Source organism: Lithobates pipiens, unplaced genomic scaffold (assembly GCF_037356315.1).
Source record: "Lithobates pipiens isolate NorthernLeopardFrog02 unplaced genomic scaffold, aLitPip1_a1.2 Scaffold_3, whole genome shotgun sequence".
NCBI lineage: Eukaryota > Metazoa > Chordata > Amphibia > Anura > Ranidae > Lithobates > Lithobates pipiens.
The window spans coordinates 164,772,171-164,787,053 of NW_027507790.1; the positions used below are offsets into that span (position 1 = coordinate 164,772,171).

At 43.0% G+C, this 14,883-nt stretch overlaps 1 protein-coding gene across 2 annotated transcripts in view; it reads left to right on the forward strand.

The window, feature by feature from the left end:
* TMEM167A (transmembrane protein 167A) overlaps window positions 1–14,883 on the forward strand; it is a 52,601-nt gene that overhangs the window by 11,549 nt on the left and 26,169 nt on the right. For both annotated transcript variants that reach the window (XM_077462446.1, XM_077462447.1), the window contains exon 2: window positions 7,188–7,297. In XM_077462446.1, coding sequence (XP_077318572.1) covers window positions 7,188–7,297 — 110 coding nt within the window. The remainder of the gene's footprint in view (window positions 1–7,187; window positions 7,298–14,883) is intronic.

Sequence of the window (14,883 nt, forward strand, 5' to 3'; positions counted from 1 at the left end):
GCGACTTGCAGAGGACTTCTGTATAGAAGTCAATGCAAGTCGCCCCGAAGTAGTACAGGAACCTTTTTTCTGAGTCGGAGCGACTCGAGTCGCTCCTCTCAGAACGGTTCCATTGTACAGAACGGGGGCAACTTGCGGGAGCGAGGCGAGGCGAGCCGTGTCGCCTCGCCTCGCTGTGTGAACCGGCCCTTAAAGTCTAAATCTTTTCCTGACACTTGTTCCTTAAGTTAAAATCAATATGTTTTGCTAGAAAATTCCTTGGAACCCCAAACATATATTTTTTATATATATAAAAAATATGTTTGGGGTTCCAAGGAATATATATATATATATATATATTATAATATAAAAAAAATTCCCCTCAAAAATTGCATTTGAAAGACTGCTGGGCAAATACAGTGCAACATGAAATATTGCAGCAATTGACATTTTATTCCCTAGTCTCTGCTAAAATTCTATATATATATATATATATATATATATATATATATATATATATATATATATATATATATATATATATATATATATATATATATATTATAAAAATTTTATTACACACACCTGTGTTTTGAGCTTTAAGGTGCACACCTATGCAAGTCTAATTGTGTAATGGATTGTAGATTGTACAAACCATATACCCATAGCCTGTCTTTGAACATTTTTGTTACTAAGATCCCACTAGTGAACACCCATAACATGTTTTTTACTAAGATCCCACTAGTGAACACCCATAACATTGCTGTGTTAAAAGAGAAGGATGGCTGTGGAGGAGGCGGGAGTGGCTGGCTTAGTCTCTCAGTGGCTCGCTCAGCCAGCTGCCGCCCGGGCATCTGGGCTGATCCTGACTGTAAAGTCAGGATCCTTTCCCAAGCCTGGACCAGCTGAGTGATGTCGGCTTTAGCACGCTTTTGGGTGAAAACAGGTCACAGAAGTACAGAGAAAACTGCACTCCTGTGATCCATAGGAGAAGAATAGCCAAAATAGCCCTGGCTATACTTCTTTATAGGAGTTCTGTGGTCACCGAATACAATTTCATTTCATAGTATCAGCATCATAAAAGCAATAAAACAAGGTTAGTTTTGACAATCTAATATAAACTTGCATGAAAAATATGCTTTTATGTGGAGTCCTGCCTGTCTGCTGACCATTTCGTTCCGCAAGTTCCTAGATTCCCTCCATGCTTTGCAGTGTCTTCTTCTCTGCTTTTTAGATTACATTTCTAAGGAATAGCAGCTTGCTGACTGCAGGCGATCATTCCAGCACTGACTCCTGAAACTCCTACTCTCAGCACCCCTGTAGTTCAGAAGGCAGGCTGTGTGACTTCTGTGACACAACAGTGCCTTTTCACAAGGTATAGTCAATACAAGTCATAGAATTTAAAAAGGCTAAGTTCACCTTTAAAAAAATAAATGGTAAAACGTGTATTTATTTTTATTTTACTTTGCAGTCTGTAGAGCATTGCACACACAATCGGCAAATCACAGGTGCAATTCCAGGATCCAGCAGACTCTCAGTACATTGTCTACCCACACCTCTGATATTGGACTAGGAGAGCACTCACTCACCCCCGTAGGGATGGTACTTGTAGTTCATTCACATTCACAGCGTGCAAGTGAATATTTCATTTTTATTTTTGACCATAAATACACTTTAAGTAAAAATGAAAGTTATCTAACCACAAGATTAATAGGTTAAAAAGAAATGAGTCTTCCAGATACTGTCAGTTTGTCTGCGTACATCATAAACTGTCAGATCTTCTTTGATCCTTCTTTTATTTATTTATTTAAATTTTTTTGTCATTCCTTTAAAATATTATTGTATATGACAGTTTGTTTTATTCCTTCATTTTCTTTTATGTATTCTCAAGATGGATATTGGATGAATGTACTTTTTTCCTTTTTTTTTTTTTTTTTTTTTTTTTTTTTTGTAAGGAAGGAAAAAAAAAAAAAGTTAATTTAAGTTAGGCTGCCCAGCCTTTCTGAAATTGGCATATTTCTCATCACCTCAAGCTCTCAAAACACACTTTAAACTTCTGCTGGTTTGCCAGGCCAAAGGGGGTCAGGCCATAAAAATGCTGAGCTGAAGACCGGGGCTGTGAAAACGGTAGCTTTTACCTCACCGAGAATGGTGCTGGCAGCAGCCGAGAGATTGCTTGGCTTTGGCTGCCGACATCGCTGGACTCCAGGAAAGGTGAGCGTCCATTTATTAAAAGTCAGCAGCTGCAATATTTGTAGCTGCTGGCTTTTAATAATAATAAAAAAAAAAAAATTTAGGTGAACTCCCTCTTTAAGGTAAAAACCTTCTGCCTTTACAACTCCTTTTTAATATCTGCATTTAATTCAATAACAAAATTAAAGCAGAACTTTATCCTAGTTTTAGCAGGTACCTGCTCCCATTTGTGCTCTGACCACCTAGGCGATCGGCTCTCACATCACAGTTCCCAGAAAGCTGCAGGTTCATTCACAAAACACAGCACGACTCCCGCATGCACAGTGGAAAGCCATCTGGCTTCTCTTGGTAAATATGCTGGCACCTGGGACCCAGCACTATCCCAGGTGAGGGCAGCACTGGATCCCTGAATAGGTAAGTCTTTTTCTAAAAGTCATCGGCTCAACCTATGCAACATCTCCAAAATACGCCCCTTTTCAAGCAATGACACCACAAAGCTCCTATTTCACTCCCTGGTTATCTCTCGCCTCAACTACTGCAACTCCCTCCTCATTGGATTACCTCTACATAGACTATTCCATCTCTCTCTCTCTCTCCCTCCCTCCATCTCTCTCTCCCTCCCTCCATCTCTCTCTCCCTCCCTCCATCTCTCTCTCCCTCCCTCCATCTCTCTCTCCCTCCCTCCATCTCTCTCTCCCTCCCTCCATCTCTCTCTCCCTCCCTCCATCTCTCTCTCTCCATCTCACCGGGCCATTTTTTGCGACACCGCACCGTTATGCGGCGTTGTAACCAAACAAAATGTATGTCCTTATTTTCCCACAAATTAAGATTTCTTTTGGTGGTGTTTGATTGCCTCCTTTTGCACTATAAACAAAAAAAAAAGACCTTCAATTTTGAAAAAAACTATATTTTTTGCTATAATAATTATCCAAAAATAAGTAAACCCATTTCTTCATCAGTTTAGGCCATTATGTATTATAGCGATTTTCTTTTACCAAAAAATATGTAGAAGCATATATTTGGTTTGCGCAAAAGTTGGAGCACCTGCAAAATAGGGGATAGATTTATGGCATTTTTATTTACTAGTAATGGCGGTGATCACTTTCTCTTTTTATTTTTTAGCGGGACATTTTTACTGAATAAACGACACTGGCAGGGGAGGGGTTAACACTAGGGGACGATCAACGGGTTAAATGTTCCCTAGGATCGGTTCCTAACTGTGGGAGGAGGGGACTGACAGGGAGTACAGAGGGATCACTGTTCCTAATCACTAGGAACAGACGATGTCTCTCTACTCCCCTGACAGAATGGGGATCTGTTTCTTTACATTGACAGATCCCCATTCTGGCTCTGTGGAGCGATTGCGGGTGGTCAGCAGACATTGTGGCCACGCGCACTGGCGCCGCAGACGCACCCACTGTATCCATCTATTGCACAAAGTGACGTACACCTATAACGATTTGCGAACTAGAGCCGATCTACCGCGGTATGACGGTGGCTGGTTGGCAAGTGGTTATCCACCCACCGTATAGACAAATGATGGCAGGGGGGATGCTCTCTTGTTCTGGGCCAGCATCCTATGACATCACCCAGTCTCGCCGCGGAGGGTGCGCAGCGCAGGGACACAGCGCAGAGAGCGGCTCTTTATCCATGTGATCAGCTGTGTCCTATAAACAAGGAAATGCCGTTGATCAGCTCTCCTCACCTTACGCTGACAGTGCCCTGATTACAGTGCCCATCTGTGATGCTAACCTGTGCCTATCGGTGAAGCCAAACTGTGCCAATCAGTGCCCATCAGTGCTGCATATCAGTGCAGACTTATCAGTGAAGGAGAAAAATTACTTATTTGCAATTTTTTTGGACAGAAACCAAGAAACTTTTTTTTATTTGCTTCTTTGTTTTTTTTGTTGTTTTTTGCAAAAATAAAAAATCCTAGCGGCGAATAAATGCCACCAAAAGAAAGCTCTATTTGTGGGAAGAAAATTATAAAAAATGTGGGTAGAGTTGCATGACCACGCACTTGTCAAAGTGTGACAGCAGAACTGGGTGAAAGTGGCCAGTATTGAGTGGTCAAAGTGATTTGTAAAAGTTTGTTATTTCAAAAAAATAAACATGCTATGCTTGCCTCCTCTGTGCATGGGTTTTGCACAGAGCATCCCAGATCCTCCTCTTCTTGGCTCCTTTGTCGCTGCTCCTGGCCCCTCCCTCCTGTCGAGTGCCCCCACAGCAATCAGCTTGTTATGGGGGAAGCTGAGCTGCAGCTCTGTGTATCCATCTCTCCTGATTGACTAAGTGACTTTGACAGCCGTGGGAGCCAATGGCTCCACTGCTGTGTCTCCGCCAATTGGGGGGGGGGGGGGAGTCCCAGATGGACATCACTGGACAGGGAAGGGGCTCAGGGGTAAGTACTGGGGGGGGGGGGGGGTGCTGCTGCACACAGAAGGCTTTTTATCTTAATGCATTCTAAAAAAAAAAAAAATTCTGCCTTTACAACTCCTTTAAGGAAAGGGTAACATAAAAGTGAAGATTTGCATCGAAAAAAAAAAGTCTGCACTAACTTTAAACACTGCAGTAACTCAGAACATGTGATAATACAGTACCCTACTCTTTACCATTAAGCATGTATGTGTAGTAAAGGGTTTAGATCACTGCCAATTTCCTCTGGCTGCAATATAAGGTATTACATTTGTCCATAGCATAGGGCGGGGGGTGTCAGAAAGGGCTTCCACACTCCTTGTTTCATTACTCTTCAGGACATGTGTTAAGGAGACCATGGCTTTCCTTTGCACATCCTTTAACATGTAAATTTTATATGTAGAGGGGAAGGTCAGAATATTCATTGATAACATCCAGAGTAGAGTCATTCTTTTTGCTCTTTGTGTTGAAAGAGACATTGAGACACAAAGATGGAAGCCAGAAGTCTCTTTTCTCCTTGATCAGATAAGACACAAGGTTAGACTTGGGAGAGATGGTTCTGATAGCCAGACTCTGGTATCCATTGCATTGACAGCTTTCCAACTGGTGCCTAAAGCAATGTTAATGTTTTGTCTTTAGAGCATATCAAATGGTTAAATTCAATTTCGAGCTTCCAGTGAGGTATAAGTGAGGTCAAACAAAGTCAAAATGAAAGTGATCTGCTTCCCCTAGAGTCCATCAATCTGACCAGCGAGGTATTCCAACAAGAGAGCAATTGCAACTAGTCTGCCCATGGATAATCATTATGCTTCTATGTCTTTCTGTCACTCTGACCTCTGTATGTTTCATAAGAAGAAAAGTCATGTGCATTTTTTTTTCCCCTTTTGCATTGCCTAGAAAATCACATGTGATCGTAATTTTTTTGCGACCCGTTTATTAACCCATATGACTTTGATTCAGGCAGTTACAGAATTTCCATCATAGGAGTATTTTACTAACTCTCTAGTAAAAACGCATTCTAGCTGTGATAACGGGAACTTCTCCTGTTGGCCAAGTTTACTTAAATGTAAATAATGCAGCTATTGTGTCCAAAAAAAATTATTATATAGTGCACTATAAAAAAAGTGTGTGTGTGTGTGTGTGTATATAATTTTATTATTAATTGTAGTGTGTGTGTGTGTGTGTGTGTGTGTGTGTGTGTGTGTGTGTGTGTGTGTGTGTGTATTGCTCGTAAGAGTCCATCTTGTTCACACAGTGATGGAGCACGAACTGCAGCAAACTTTGAGCACTTTTTCATTAAGAGACATGGTGGTTGTAACGCAAAGTACTGCTTTATGTGGATTTTTTTTTTTTTTTTTAATTTAAGGATTTTTTGCATTATGTGGATTGTGTTAAAATGTATCGAGATGTGATCACTAGTGATCTGTGATTGGCCCAGGCACTGAATTTCAGGCAGTTTCTGACTAACCTATTTGAAGCCTCCTGTCCGACATTTCTTAATTTCTAGGTGGAAAATTGACTGCTGAACCACTGAGAGGGCTGACATTGTGCATGTTTAGGAGATATTCATTTTACCTACAGGTAAGACTTTTATAGGCTTACCTGTAGCTAAAACCCACAAAGCAGGCTTTAATACCGCTTTAAACAGTAGGGAAGGGGTACCAACCCTGTGAAGTTTCTAGTGCTTCACCAACTCCCCTCCTGTTCAAAGTATCATGGGTGTTTTTTATATATGGTGATGTTTGTCACCTTGAAGCGGTATTAAACCCTAAACCAAAAATGTGTGTGTATTGCAGCTTGCCAATCGTTGGATGTGGTAGCCACATTTTGTTTTCTTATTCTAGGCCAGTGATGGCGAACCTTGGCACTCTAGATGTTTTGGAACTACATTTCCCATGATGCTCCGCTACACTGAAGAGTGCCAGAGCATCATGGGAAATGTAGTTATAAAACATCTGGGGTGCCAAGGTTCGCCATCACTGTTCTAGGCTCTTTTCCCTCTGTTTTAACCTGGTGAACTGGTCACTAACGCACCACCTATACTAGGCTGCCCCCATTGTGGATGAAGGAACACGGGGGCACCTTTTGGACAGCAGCAATGTCAGTCTGGGGAGAAGGGCGTGTTGGGTCGACTAGCATTCACTGAACAAACTGAAGCCAAACTCCAGTTAACACTTTTTAAGTAGTTACAGCAGATAGTTTTATCCTTTTGGGATAAATGTTTTACATTTTACTAATATGAAAGCCTGAATTGTATAGTTGTCACCAGAGTAGGAGGTGAAGGGGAAATCTTCCCTTGGGAAACGTCTGTTCTGGTGATGGGGAGCGGGGGAATTTCCCCTCAGACATTTTCACTTCCTGTTGTGTTTCTAGGGCAGAAAATTAGGGGTTGTACAGTAACTTTTCCCTACACTGTTCAAAAATGAAAAAGTTGCTAGAATGTTGTCTTATTTTCATATGTATTATTCTCTCGTATAGGCCAACTTATCATGTTAGAATTTATGGCCTCTCAAAGTTGGCAATGTCAAATCAACCTACCTGGGTTTAAATTTACTAACCATGTATTTTATATATATTTTTTTTTTTTTTTTTTTTGCCAGTCTGCCATTTTTAACTTCCAGAGCTTATTGACAGTGATTCTACTGCTGATTTGCACATGTGCTTATCTCCGAGCTATGGTACCCAATCTTCTGGACAAAAATAAAACTGGGTAAGACACTTTTTAAATTTTAGATTTTTACCATTTCACAATTTTGCTCATGTATGGAGGCGATGGAAGAGTCACCTTTTTCATAATGAAACGACTTCATTTAGAGAAAGGAATGATCAATCTTAATACACTTCAGATCCAAATAGTTTATGAATTATTATACAGGATTTATATAGCACCAACAGTTTGCACAGCACTTGGGTAGGATTTGTAGTGTGTATATATTGAGACATAAAATCTGTACTAGGGGTCATCAAACTACGGCCCTCCAGTTGTTCAGCAACTACAATTCCCATCATGCCCAGTCATGTCTATGAATCTCAGAGTTTTACAATGCCTCATTGGATGTGTATTTTCGCAACAGCTGGAGGGCCATACTTTGAAGATCCCTGATCTGTACTAAATATGTGCTTTTGCTGTAACATTTCTCTGTCCTCCATTGTTCTGTAGTTTACAGTAAGTACAATCTATTGAAAGTAATAAAATTTCATGTGGGCTGAATGTTTGTGTGTTTTTTTTTTTTTTTGTTTTTTTTTTTATATGGTTCTATTTGGGTTAATAAGGAATATTATTGAGTGGTTTTATGTAGGTTTTATTATGTTGCTGAAGGGCTCAGCTATTCCCTTTTTTTTAAAATTTATTTTTTTGTTTTGTTTTCTTGTCTGTTTGTTTTTTTTGTTCCACTGTCTCCAAGGTTTTTTTTTTTTTTTTTTTTTTTTTTTTTTGGCATAATGACAAAGATTTATCTATTTAAATATGTAACTCACATGTTCCTTTTCAAGTGAAGTCAGCTGTCCTTTTTCCCAACACAAAAGAAGTTAATTTTTTCTCCAGTCATCTTCCAGGACGGCACACCTGAGATGACTGGTCCACCTGACAGGAAACGCAATCAACAACAAGTTTAAACGTTCCCACCCCTCCCTCAGACCCTCAGTTCTTGATTGTGTTTCCCACAGGATGGCAGCGAAACCAAGTTTCTCCTTTTTTTTTTTTTTTTTTTTTTTTGCTGAGGGGTCTGGGACCTCGTTTTTCTGTAAAGAGGATTATTTTCCCTGGGACTCAGCAGACAGGGTCTGCGATAGTCTCTTGTAACCCCCAGGGGCACCTGGGGGGAATAGTCCTCACTCAAGGTCTCTTTAGGAGAGCCTTGTTCTCAGCCACATGGGACAGGGGAGTTGTCCTAATTGTGCTGCTCCCCATTTATGCTGTGTGCCTACCTTGAACGTTGTTTGTTGGTGGAGTGAGGTGAGCTGCATCCTTCCAGGCAGTGCTGAACGCGGATGGCGTGCGTTCCAGCACTACGGCGCATGTCCGGAAGTTCGGACGTGTCCCTTCCGGGCATCGAGTTTCCGGATTGAGACCTCGTTGGTACAGTGTTGTCTGGACGCACCGGCGTGCGTTCCAGCATCACGGCGCAAGACCGGAAGTCCACCGGAGGGGCCGTACGTCATTTCCGGGTGACGGACCTCCCAAAGACGGCGCCAATCAGCGGTTTATTTAAACACAGAGGGTGCAGGGGAAAGCACCCAGGCTACATTCCGGTGAAGCGCTTTGTGCATTGCAGCATCTCCAAGGCAAACAGGGGAACGCTCAAGACTACACCTGATCCAGCGATCCTGCAGGGTAGCTAAATCGCCATGGAAGTGGAAGGTCCGTCTGAGCAGACAGCCATTGAGGTCGCCACAGGGGGTGGGTGATCCAGCTGTGTTTTAGGGGCAGGGTACTCTGAGGCAGACCCCCCTTGGCCCTTTTAGGACATGAGTAGCTAATTGCCTATTTTTTTACTATTTCCAGGGACTGAAGGCTCTGCCCAGGGGTCAGCCTGTAGGTATAAAGGAAAGGCTACTTCAAAGTCCAGGCATTGTGGTTATTGTAATTCTAAATTAGCACAAGACCACAGCAAGCCTTTCTGCGATAGATGTATCTTTAAGCTCGCAGGCAAGGAGACCGCCCAGGTTGTGAAAAAATGTAGGGCTTTACAGTCAAGAGATGTTAGCCACCCTTCAATGTTTCCGAACTACTCTAGTGAAGAGTCAGGATGAGGGTCCTTCTGGGAGAGAGACTCCTCATTCACAAGAGAATTTTTCCACATCCTATACGGAAAGTTCCCAGGGCCAGGTCTCCCTGTTGTCTGAGGTGGAGGAAGGTCAGGTCCCAGATTTTAGTACTGGGGAGGAAGATTCAGACCAGGATAGCCAGGGGGAGGCTAAGCCTGGGGGACTTTTGTTCTCGACTGAGGACATGGAAGGCCTATTAAAGGCCATTTACACCTCAGAAGATATCCAGGTCCCCTCTGCTCAGGTTTCAGCACAGGACAAGGTGTATAGGGGCCTAGGAAGGTTGCAGGCCAGAACCTTTCCCATCCACCAGTCTCTGAAGGATATAGTCCTCAGAGAATGGAAGGAACCTGAACGTAAGCTCCTCAAACTGAAAGCTTGGAAGAGAAGGTGTCCCTTTTAAGGATGAGGAGGAGGAGAAATTTTTTAAAACTCCTCGTTTGGATGCAGCCCTAGCACAGGTGTCTAAGAGGTCTGATTTATCCTTCGAAGATTCTGGACACATCCAGGATCAGATGGATAGAAAGTCTGAGACATTACTCAAAAGGGCCTGGGAGGCGTATGCGGCGGCGATGGCGCCGGCCCTAGCTTCCGCCTGTGTAGCCAGAAATGCAGACACCTGGCTTGGCAGATTGATGGATCAAGTCTCCCGGGGTAAGGAGACTAAAGAAATTGTAGACTCGCTGGAGGTAATCAGTCGAGCGGTAGCATATGTGGCAGATGCAGCGGTGGAGACTGTTAGGACCACAGCTAAGGCAGCAGCACTTTTAAACTCCGCCAGGAGGGCCCTATGGGTAAAGACCTGGGATGGAGATTTCACTTCCAAGTCTCACTTATGCGGCATTCCCTTTGAGGGTTCCCTGCTGTTTGGGTCAGGCCTAGATCAGGTTTTGTCCCGGTCTACTGAAAAGGGAAAGAAGTTCCCTGTGAGGCCCAAGAGGGAAAGGGGTAAGAGATTTTTTCGTGGCCCCCACTCAAAGACTCATCATAAAGGGAAAGTTTAACAGAGGAAGAAGTGGAACCTTGGAAAAGGAAAAGAAAAAAGTGCAATTCTTTTCTCCAGTTCCGGAGCCTCTCAGAAAGAAGGCAAATGACGCCACCATAAAGGTAGGCGCAAGACTCGGCGACTTCCTTCCCCAGTGGGAAAGGATTACGCAGAGTCCATATATTTTAAATCTCTTAGAAGAGGGGTACAGACTGGAATTTCAAATCTTCCCCCACAGAAATTTCTGATTTACCTTTCCTCCCAGGGACCCAGCCAAGGCAGAGGGGTTACTGAGAAATTTAAAGGAGCTGGCAGAGCAAGGGGTTATTGCTTCAGTACCAGCCAGTCAGTTAGCCCAGGGTTTTTACTCACACGTATTTGTGGTTCCAAAACCCTCAGGCAAATTTCGGTTAATAATAAATTTGAGCTGAATTTATTTTTGGACCGGGCCTAAGAGAGGCCCAGTTGAGCTGGGCGTCATGACGAGCTGACGACGTGACCTCTGACCAGGGGGGAGGAGCCGGCATGTGCTTGCGGAAGCCCGTGAGCGAGGGACCACGAGGGTCTGGCGGCATCGGAGCGTGAGAGGAAACCACTACCAGCACCGTCGGATGAGACGCAGGGGCTGACTCTGCGACCCGGGAGAGGAAAAAAGATCGGTTGTTCTCCGGAGCGGTGAGGCGGCTGCTGGCTCGTATGCCCTCCCCCCCTTCTCTTTCTATCTGCCTGTATGCAATAGATGCCGAGTCAAAGCTCGTCTAGAAGATCAAGGGACAAGAGAGGGAAGCAAGACCTGGATATGATAAGATCTTCTCCTGGATTGAAGAGCGGAATAATAAGGTATGAGCAAAACTAAGGGGACCTGAGAGACCCGCTGGGTGAAAGCTGGGGACTATTTCTGAAAATTGGAAGGATTGGTAAGACTTTTCTGACATCTTTAAACCTGTGAAGGAAACTGAGTGGAGCAGCCCCCTTAAAGGAGAAGTGCGAGGTGTATAGGTTCTTTCTCTTTTTTCTTTTTCCCCTATGTGTACAATTGCTTGGAAAATATGAAAAATACTTGAATATATGAATGTGGAAGAATACTATGCGACATTTACAAGTCAAATGGCGGAATCGCTTAGTGGCAATCTTACCCCCTACTAGGAGGATTGAGAGTATATATGGTACACATAAAACCCTATTAAATGGTACGTGGTTTGAGGAGTAGGAGGAATAGGGGATTTAGGGAGAACCGCTCTGAAAAACAGGAGAATTCAAAAGAGGTCTAGCGGAAGGTTTGTGCTAGTAACCCGATAAAATATTAAAGGTCTGCAACTAAGCCCATTGTCCTGGATCCTCCTGTAGAAGGCATGGAATAAAGGGCAGAGGAAAGGAATTTGTATCCTTAAAGAGTTGACTATAAGTTTAAGGGTTCTCTAAAGAATTGGATACCCAATAACCCTACATGAGTCAATACATAAAAATAACTCTGTCTGGACGTCTAATCAAAGAATCAGGAAATAAATGCCTAAACACCCAAAAGTTCAAGTATTATAGAAGGTGAATCTACAAGTGGACTGTCTGGCATGCAAACAAACTCGGTGGCCCAGCAATAGGAGATTAGAGGGGGAAATTGGAAGAACCCGGATAGTGTTCCATTAATATTCTAAAAAAATATATATAAAAAACCCCCGCTGGAAAAGTAGTACCGTAATATAAAGGAGGCCCCTGTATGGGAGACACTGAGCGTAACAATACATAAGTTGTGAAAGGCTATACTCTGGGGGGAAAAGTAGAAGTAAGGAAAAGGCCCCCTTGGTCTAAGAAGGGGATAGGTGCCCATTAGTAGAGGAAACTGGGGAAGCGAATAAGAAAAGGAAAGGAAGTTACAATGAGTAAATCTACAAGTAAAACAAAGGCGGGCCCCCTGAAAACCCCAAAGGATAGAGGGAACGACAGTTCAATAAGACAGTTCATGACACAAGGCTTGAGTCCCAGAGACCAGGAAGGAACCAGACACCAACACCCCAAGACAGTGAGGAGAAAGGGATGGGAAGATAAACCCGGGGAGACCCCAGATCAGTCCTTAGAAGAATTAGGAAATGGTAGTGATACGGAAATAAGTAAATTAGAGGAAGGAAGAACGGAGGACCAATTGCCAACAAAAGGCGATTTGATGGAAATGCTCACACTAATGGAAAAGTCTATTAAAGCAGATATTAATCTGCTACGGGTCGACTTGGGTCATCTGTTAACAAGAGTAGAGGCGACGGAGGAAAGATTAGAGAACCAGGCCCAGGAGGTCACAAAGTTGAAAGAAATGGTTAAACTTTCCCAGCAAAATCAGAGGGGATTATTATATAGATTAGAAGACCAAGAAAATCGTAATAGACGGAAAAATATGCGAATTCGATCAGTACCAGAATCTAGAGGGGAAGACTTAAACAAAATCATTTAAAATAATATTTGGCCCATTCTTGGAGAAAGAAAAGGAGGAATTTCCAGCAATTGAGAGAGTACATCGGATCGGTCAATGGAGAAATTAGCGGTGCGAGTAGGCCCCGGGATATTATCGTGAGATTTAGGTTTTATAAGGACAAAGAAGATATTGGGGTGAAGTTGAGGAGAGGGGCGGTTCCCCTATATATGGACACAGAACTACAAATATTCACGGATTTGGCCCCTGAGACGTTGACCAGGAGAAGATTATTAAAACCATTGTTGGAAGAGATGAAGAAGAAAAATATTAGATATTACTGGGGTTTCCCCGCATGTCTAATTGGTTCTGGGGACGGTGTGTCAGCGAGATTGAGATTCCCGGAGGAACTAGAGGATTTTTGTAAAAAATTGGACTTGCGGGTGCCAGATCTTCCGGGATGGGGAGATGGGGGGGATGGGGTATTAGGGGGGGAGGATGGGGTGGAGAGTGGGAGAGTCGGTGGGCTTCTGTCCCCCCTCCCGGCCCCCCCATATGTTGGGGGCCGGGAGGGGGGACGGAGCACTTGTGCGGGTTTACCCTGGAGAGGAGACTCAATGATGGTGAAGTTGTATAGAACCATCAGCGAGTTAAAGGCCGATTGTGGGCCGTGGATGGGGGGAGGTGGGGGGAGGGGGAGTTGGGAGGGGGGGAGAGGGGAGAAACCTATGCGGGGGAAGAAAGTAAATTGAGGTTTAGAAGGAGAAAGGGGAAGCGACAGGACCAAAAAGGGGACATTAGATGTCGGTTATAAATTTTATGACGTATAACGTCAAAGGGCTGAACACGCCTAGTAAGAGGTATAAGATTTTAAAAGAGCTTGAATATTATAAAGCAGATGTGATCAGTTTACAGGAAACCCACTTTTCCCATGAAGCGAATACTAAATTATATTCCAAAGACTTCCCAGTATGTTACTATGGAGATGCTATAACAAATAGGAGTAGGGGAGTGGCTATAGGGTTTGCAGGGAAGGTGCAGTTTAAGTTGGAGGATAGACTAGTTGATCCTGAGGGAAGGTACTTTTTCTTAAAGGGGAAACTGGGAGAAATGGAGTGTACCTTAGCTAATTTATATGCACCCAATCGCGATTCTGCAAAATATTTGGTTAATTTTCTTAGTAAGTTGAGGGATTTTAAGGAAGGCCCGGTAATTCTGATGGGAGATCTAAATTTCAGTATGGAACCGGGATTGGATGGTACGTCCTGTGCACAGGGGACTAGTAGGATTCAACTTAAAAGAACTAAACAAAAACTACATGCATCCCAGTTAGTGGATGCATGACGAGTACAGCACCAAAATGAGAAAGATTATACGTTTTACTCCCCTGTGCATGGGACGTACTCCCGGATTGATTATATATATGTTGAACATAGAATTTTAGAAAGGATCGTGGAGACCAGGATTGAGATAACTACTTTATCTGACCATGCCCCGGTGGGAATGAAGATGGTAGTAAGGGGAGAGGAAAGGATACCTTTCTCATGGCGTCTGAATGAGGGTTTACTCCAAGATGAGGAGGTAGGAAAAGAGATTGAGAAAGAATTAGAACAATACTTTGCTATAAATAATACGGAGGATATATCTAGGCAAAATTTATGGGAGGCCCACAAAGTTTATATTAGGGGGATCCTGATATCTCAGGGAGCTAGGAAGAAAAAAGAGAGATTAGTAAAAATAGGAACCATAATGGAGGAAATCCATATTGTCGAAAAACAACATAAACAAAATGGGAATCAAGATAAAACGATCCTCCAAAAAATTAATATCCAAACTGGATGAATTGAAAACTTTAATGGAACAGGAAACTCAAAAAACCCTCAGTCAGAGAACCAGGGAAAGGTATTATGGGGGGAATAAACCTACCAAATGCCTAGCAAGAAAGCTACAAAAGGAAAAGTCTAGGAATTTTATAGAAAAGATTCAATCAGGAAAGGGAGAAATGGTTTTCAGATCAACCGAGATAGCGGAAATATTTAAAAACTATTATGAGAAAGTATACTCAGTAGAGCAGCTGGAGGGACTGGTGGGGGAGGATAAGGAAGCACAAAGAGCAGAGTTCCTGGAAAAGGCCCAGCTAACAAAA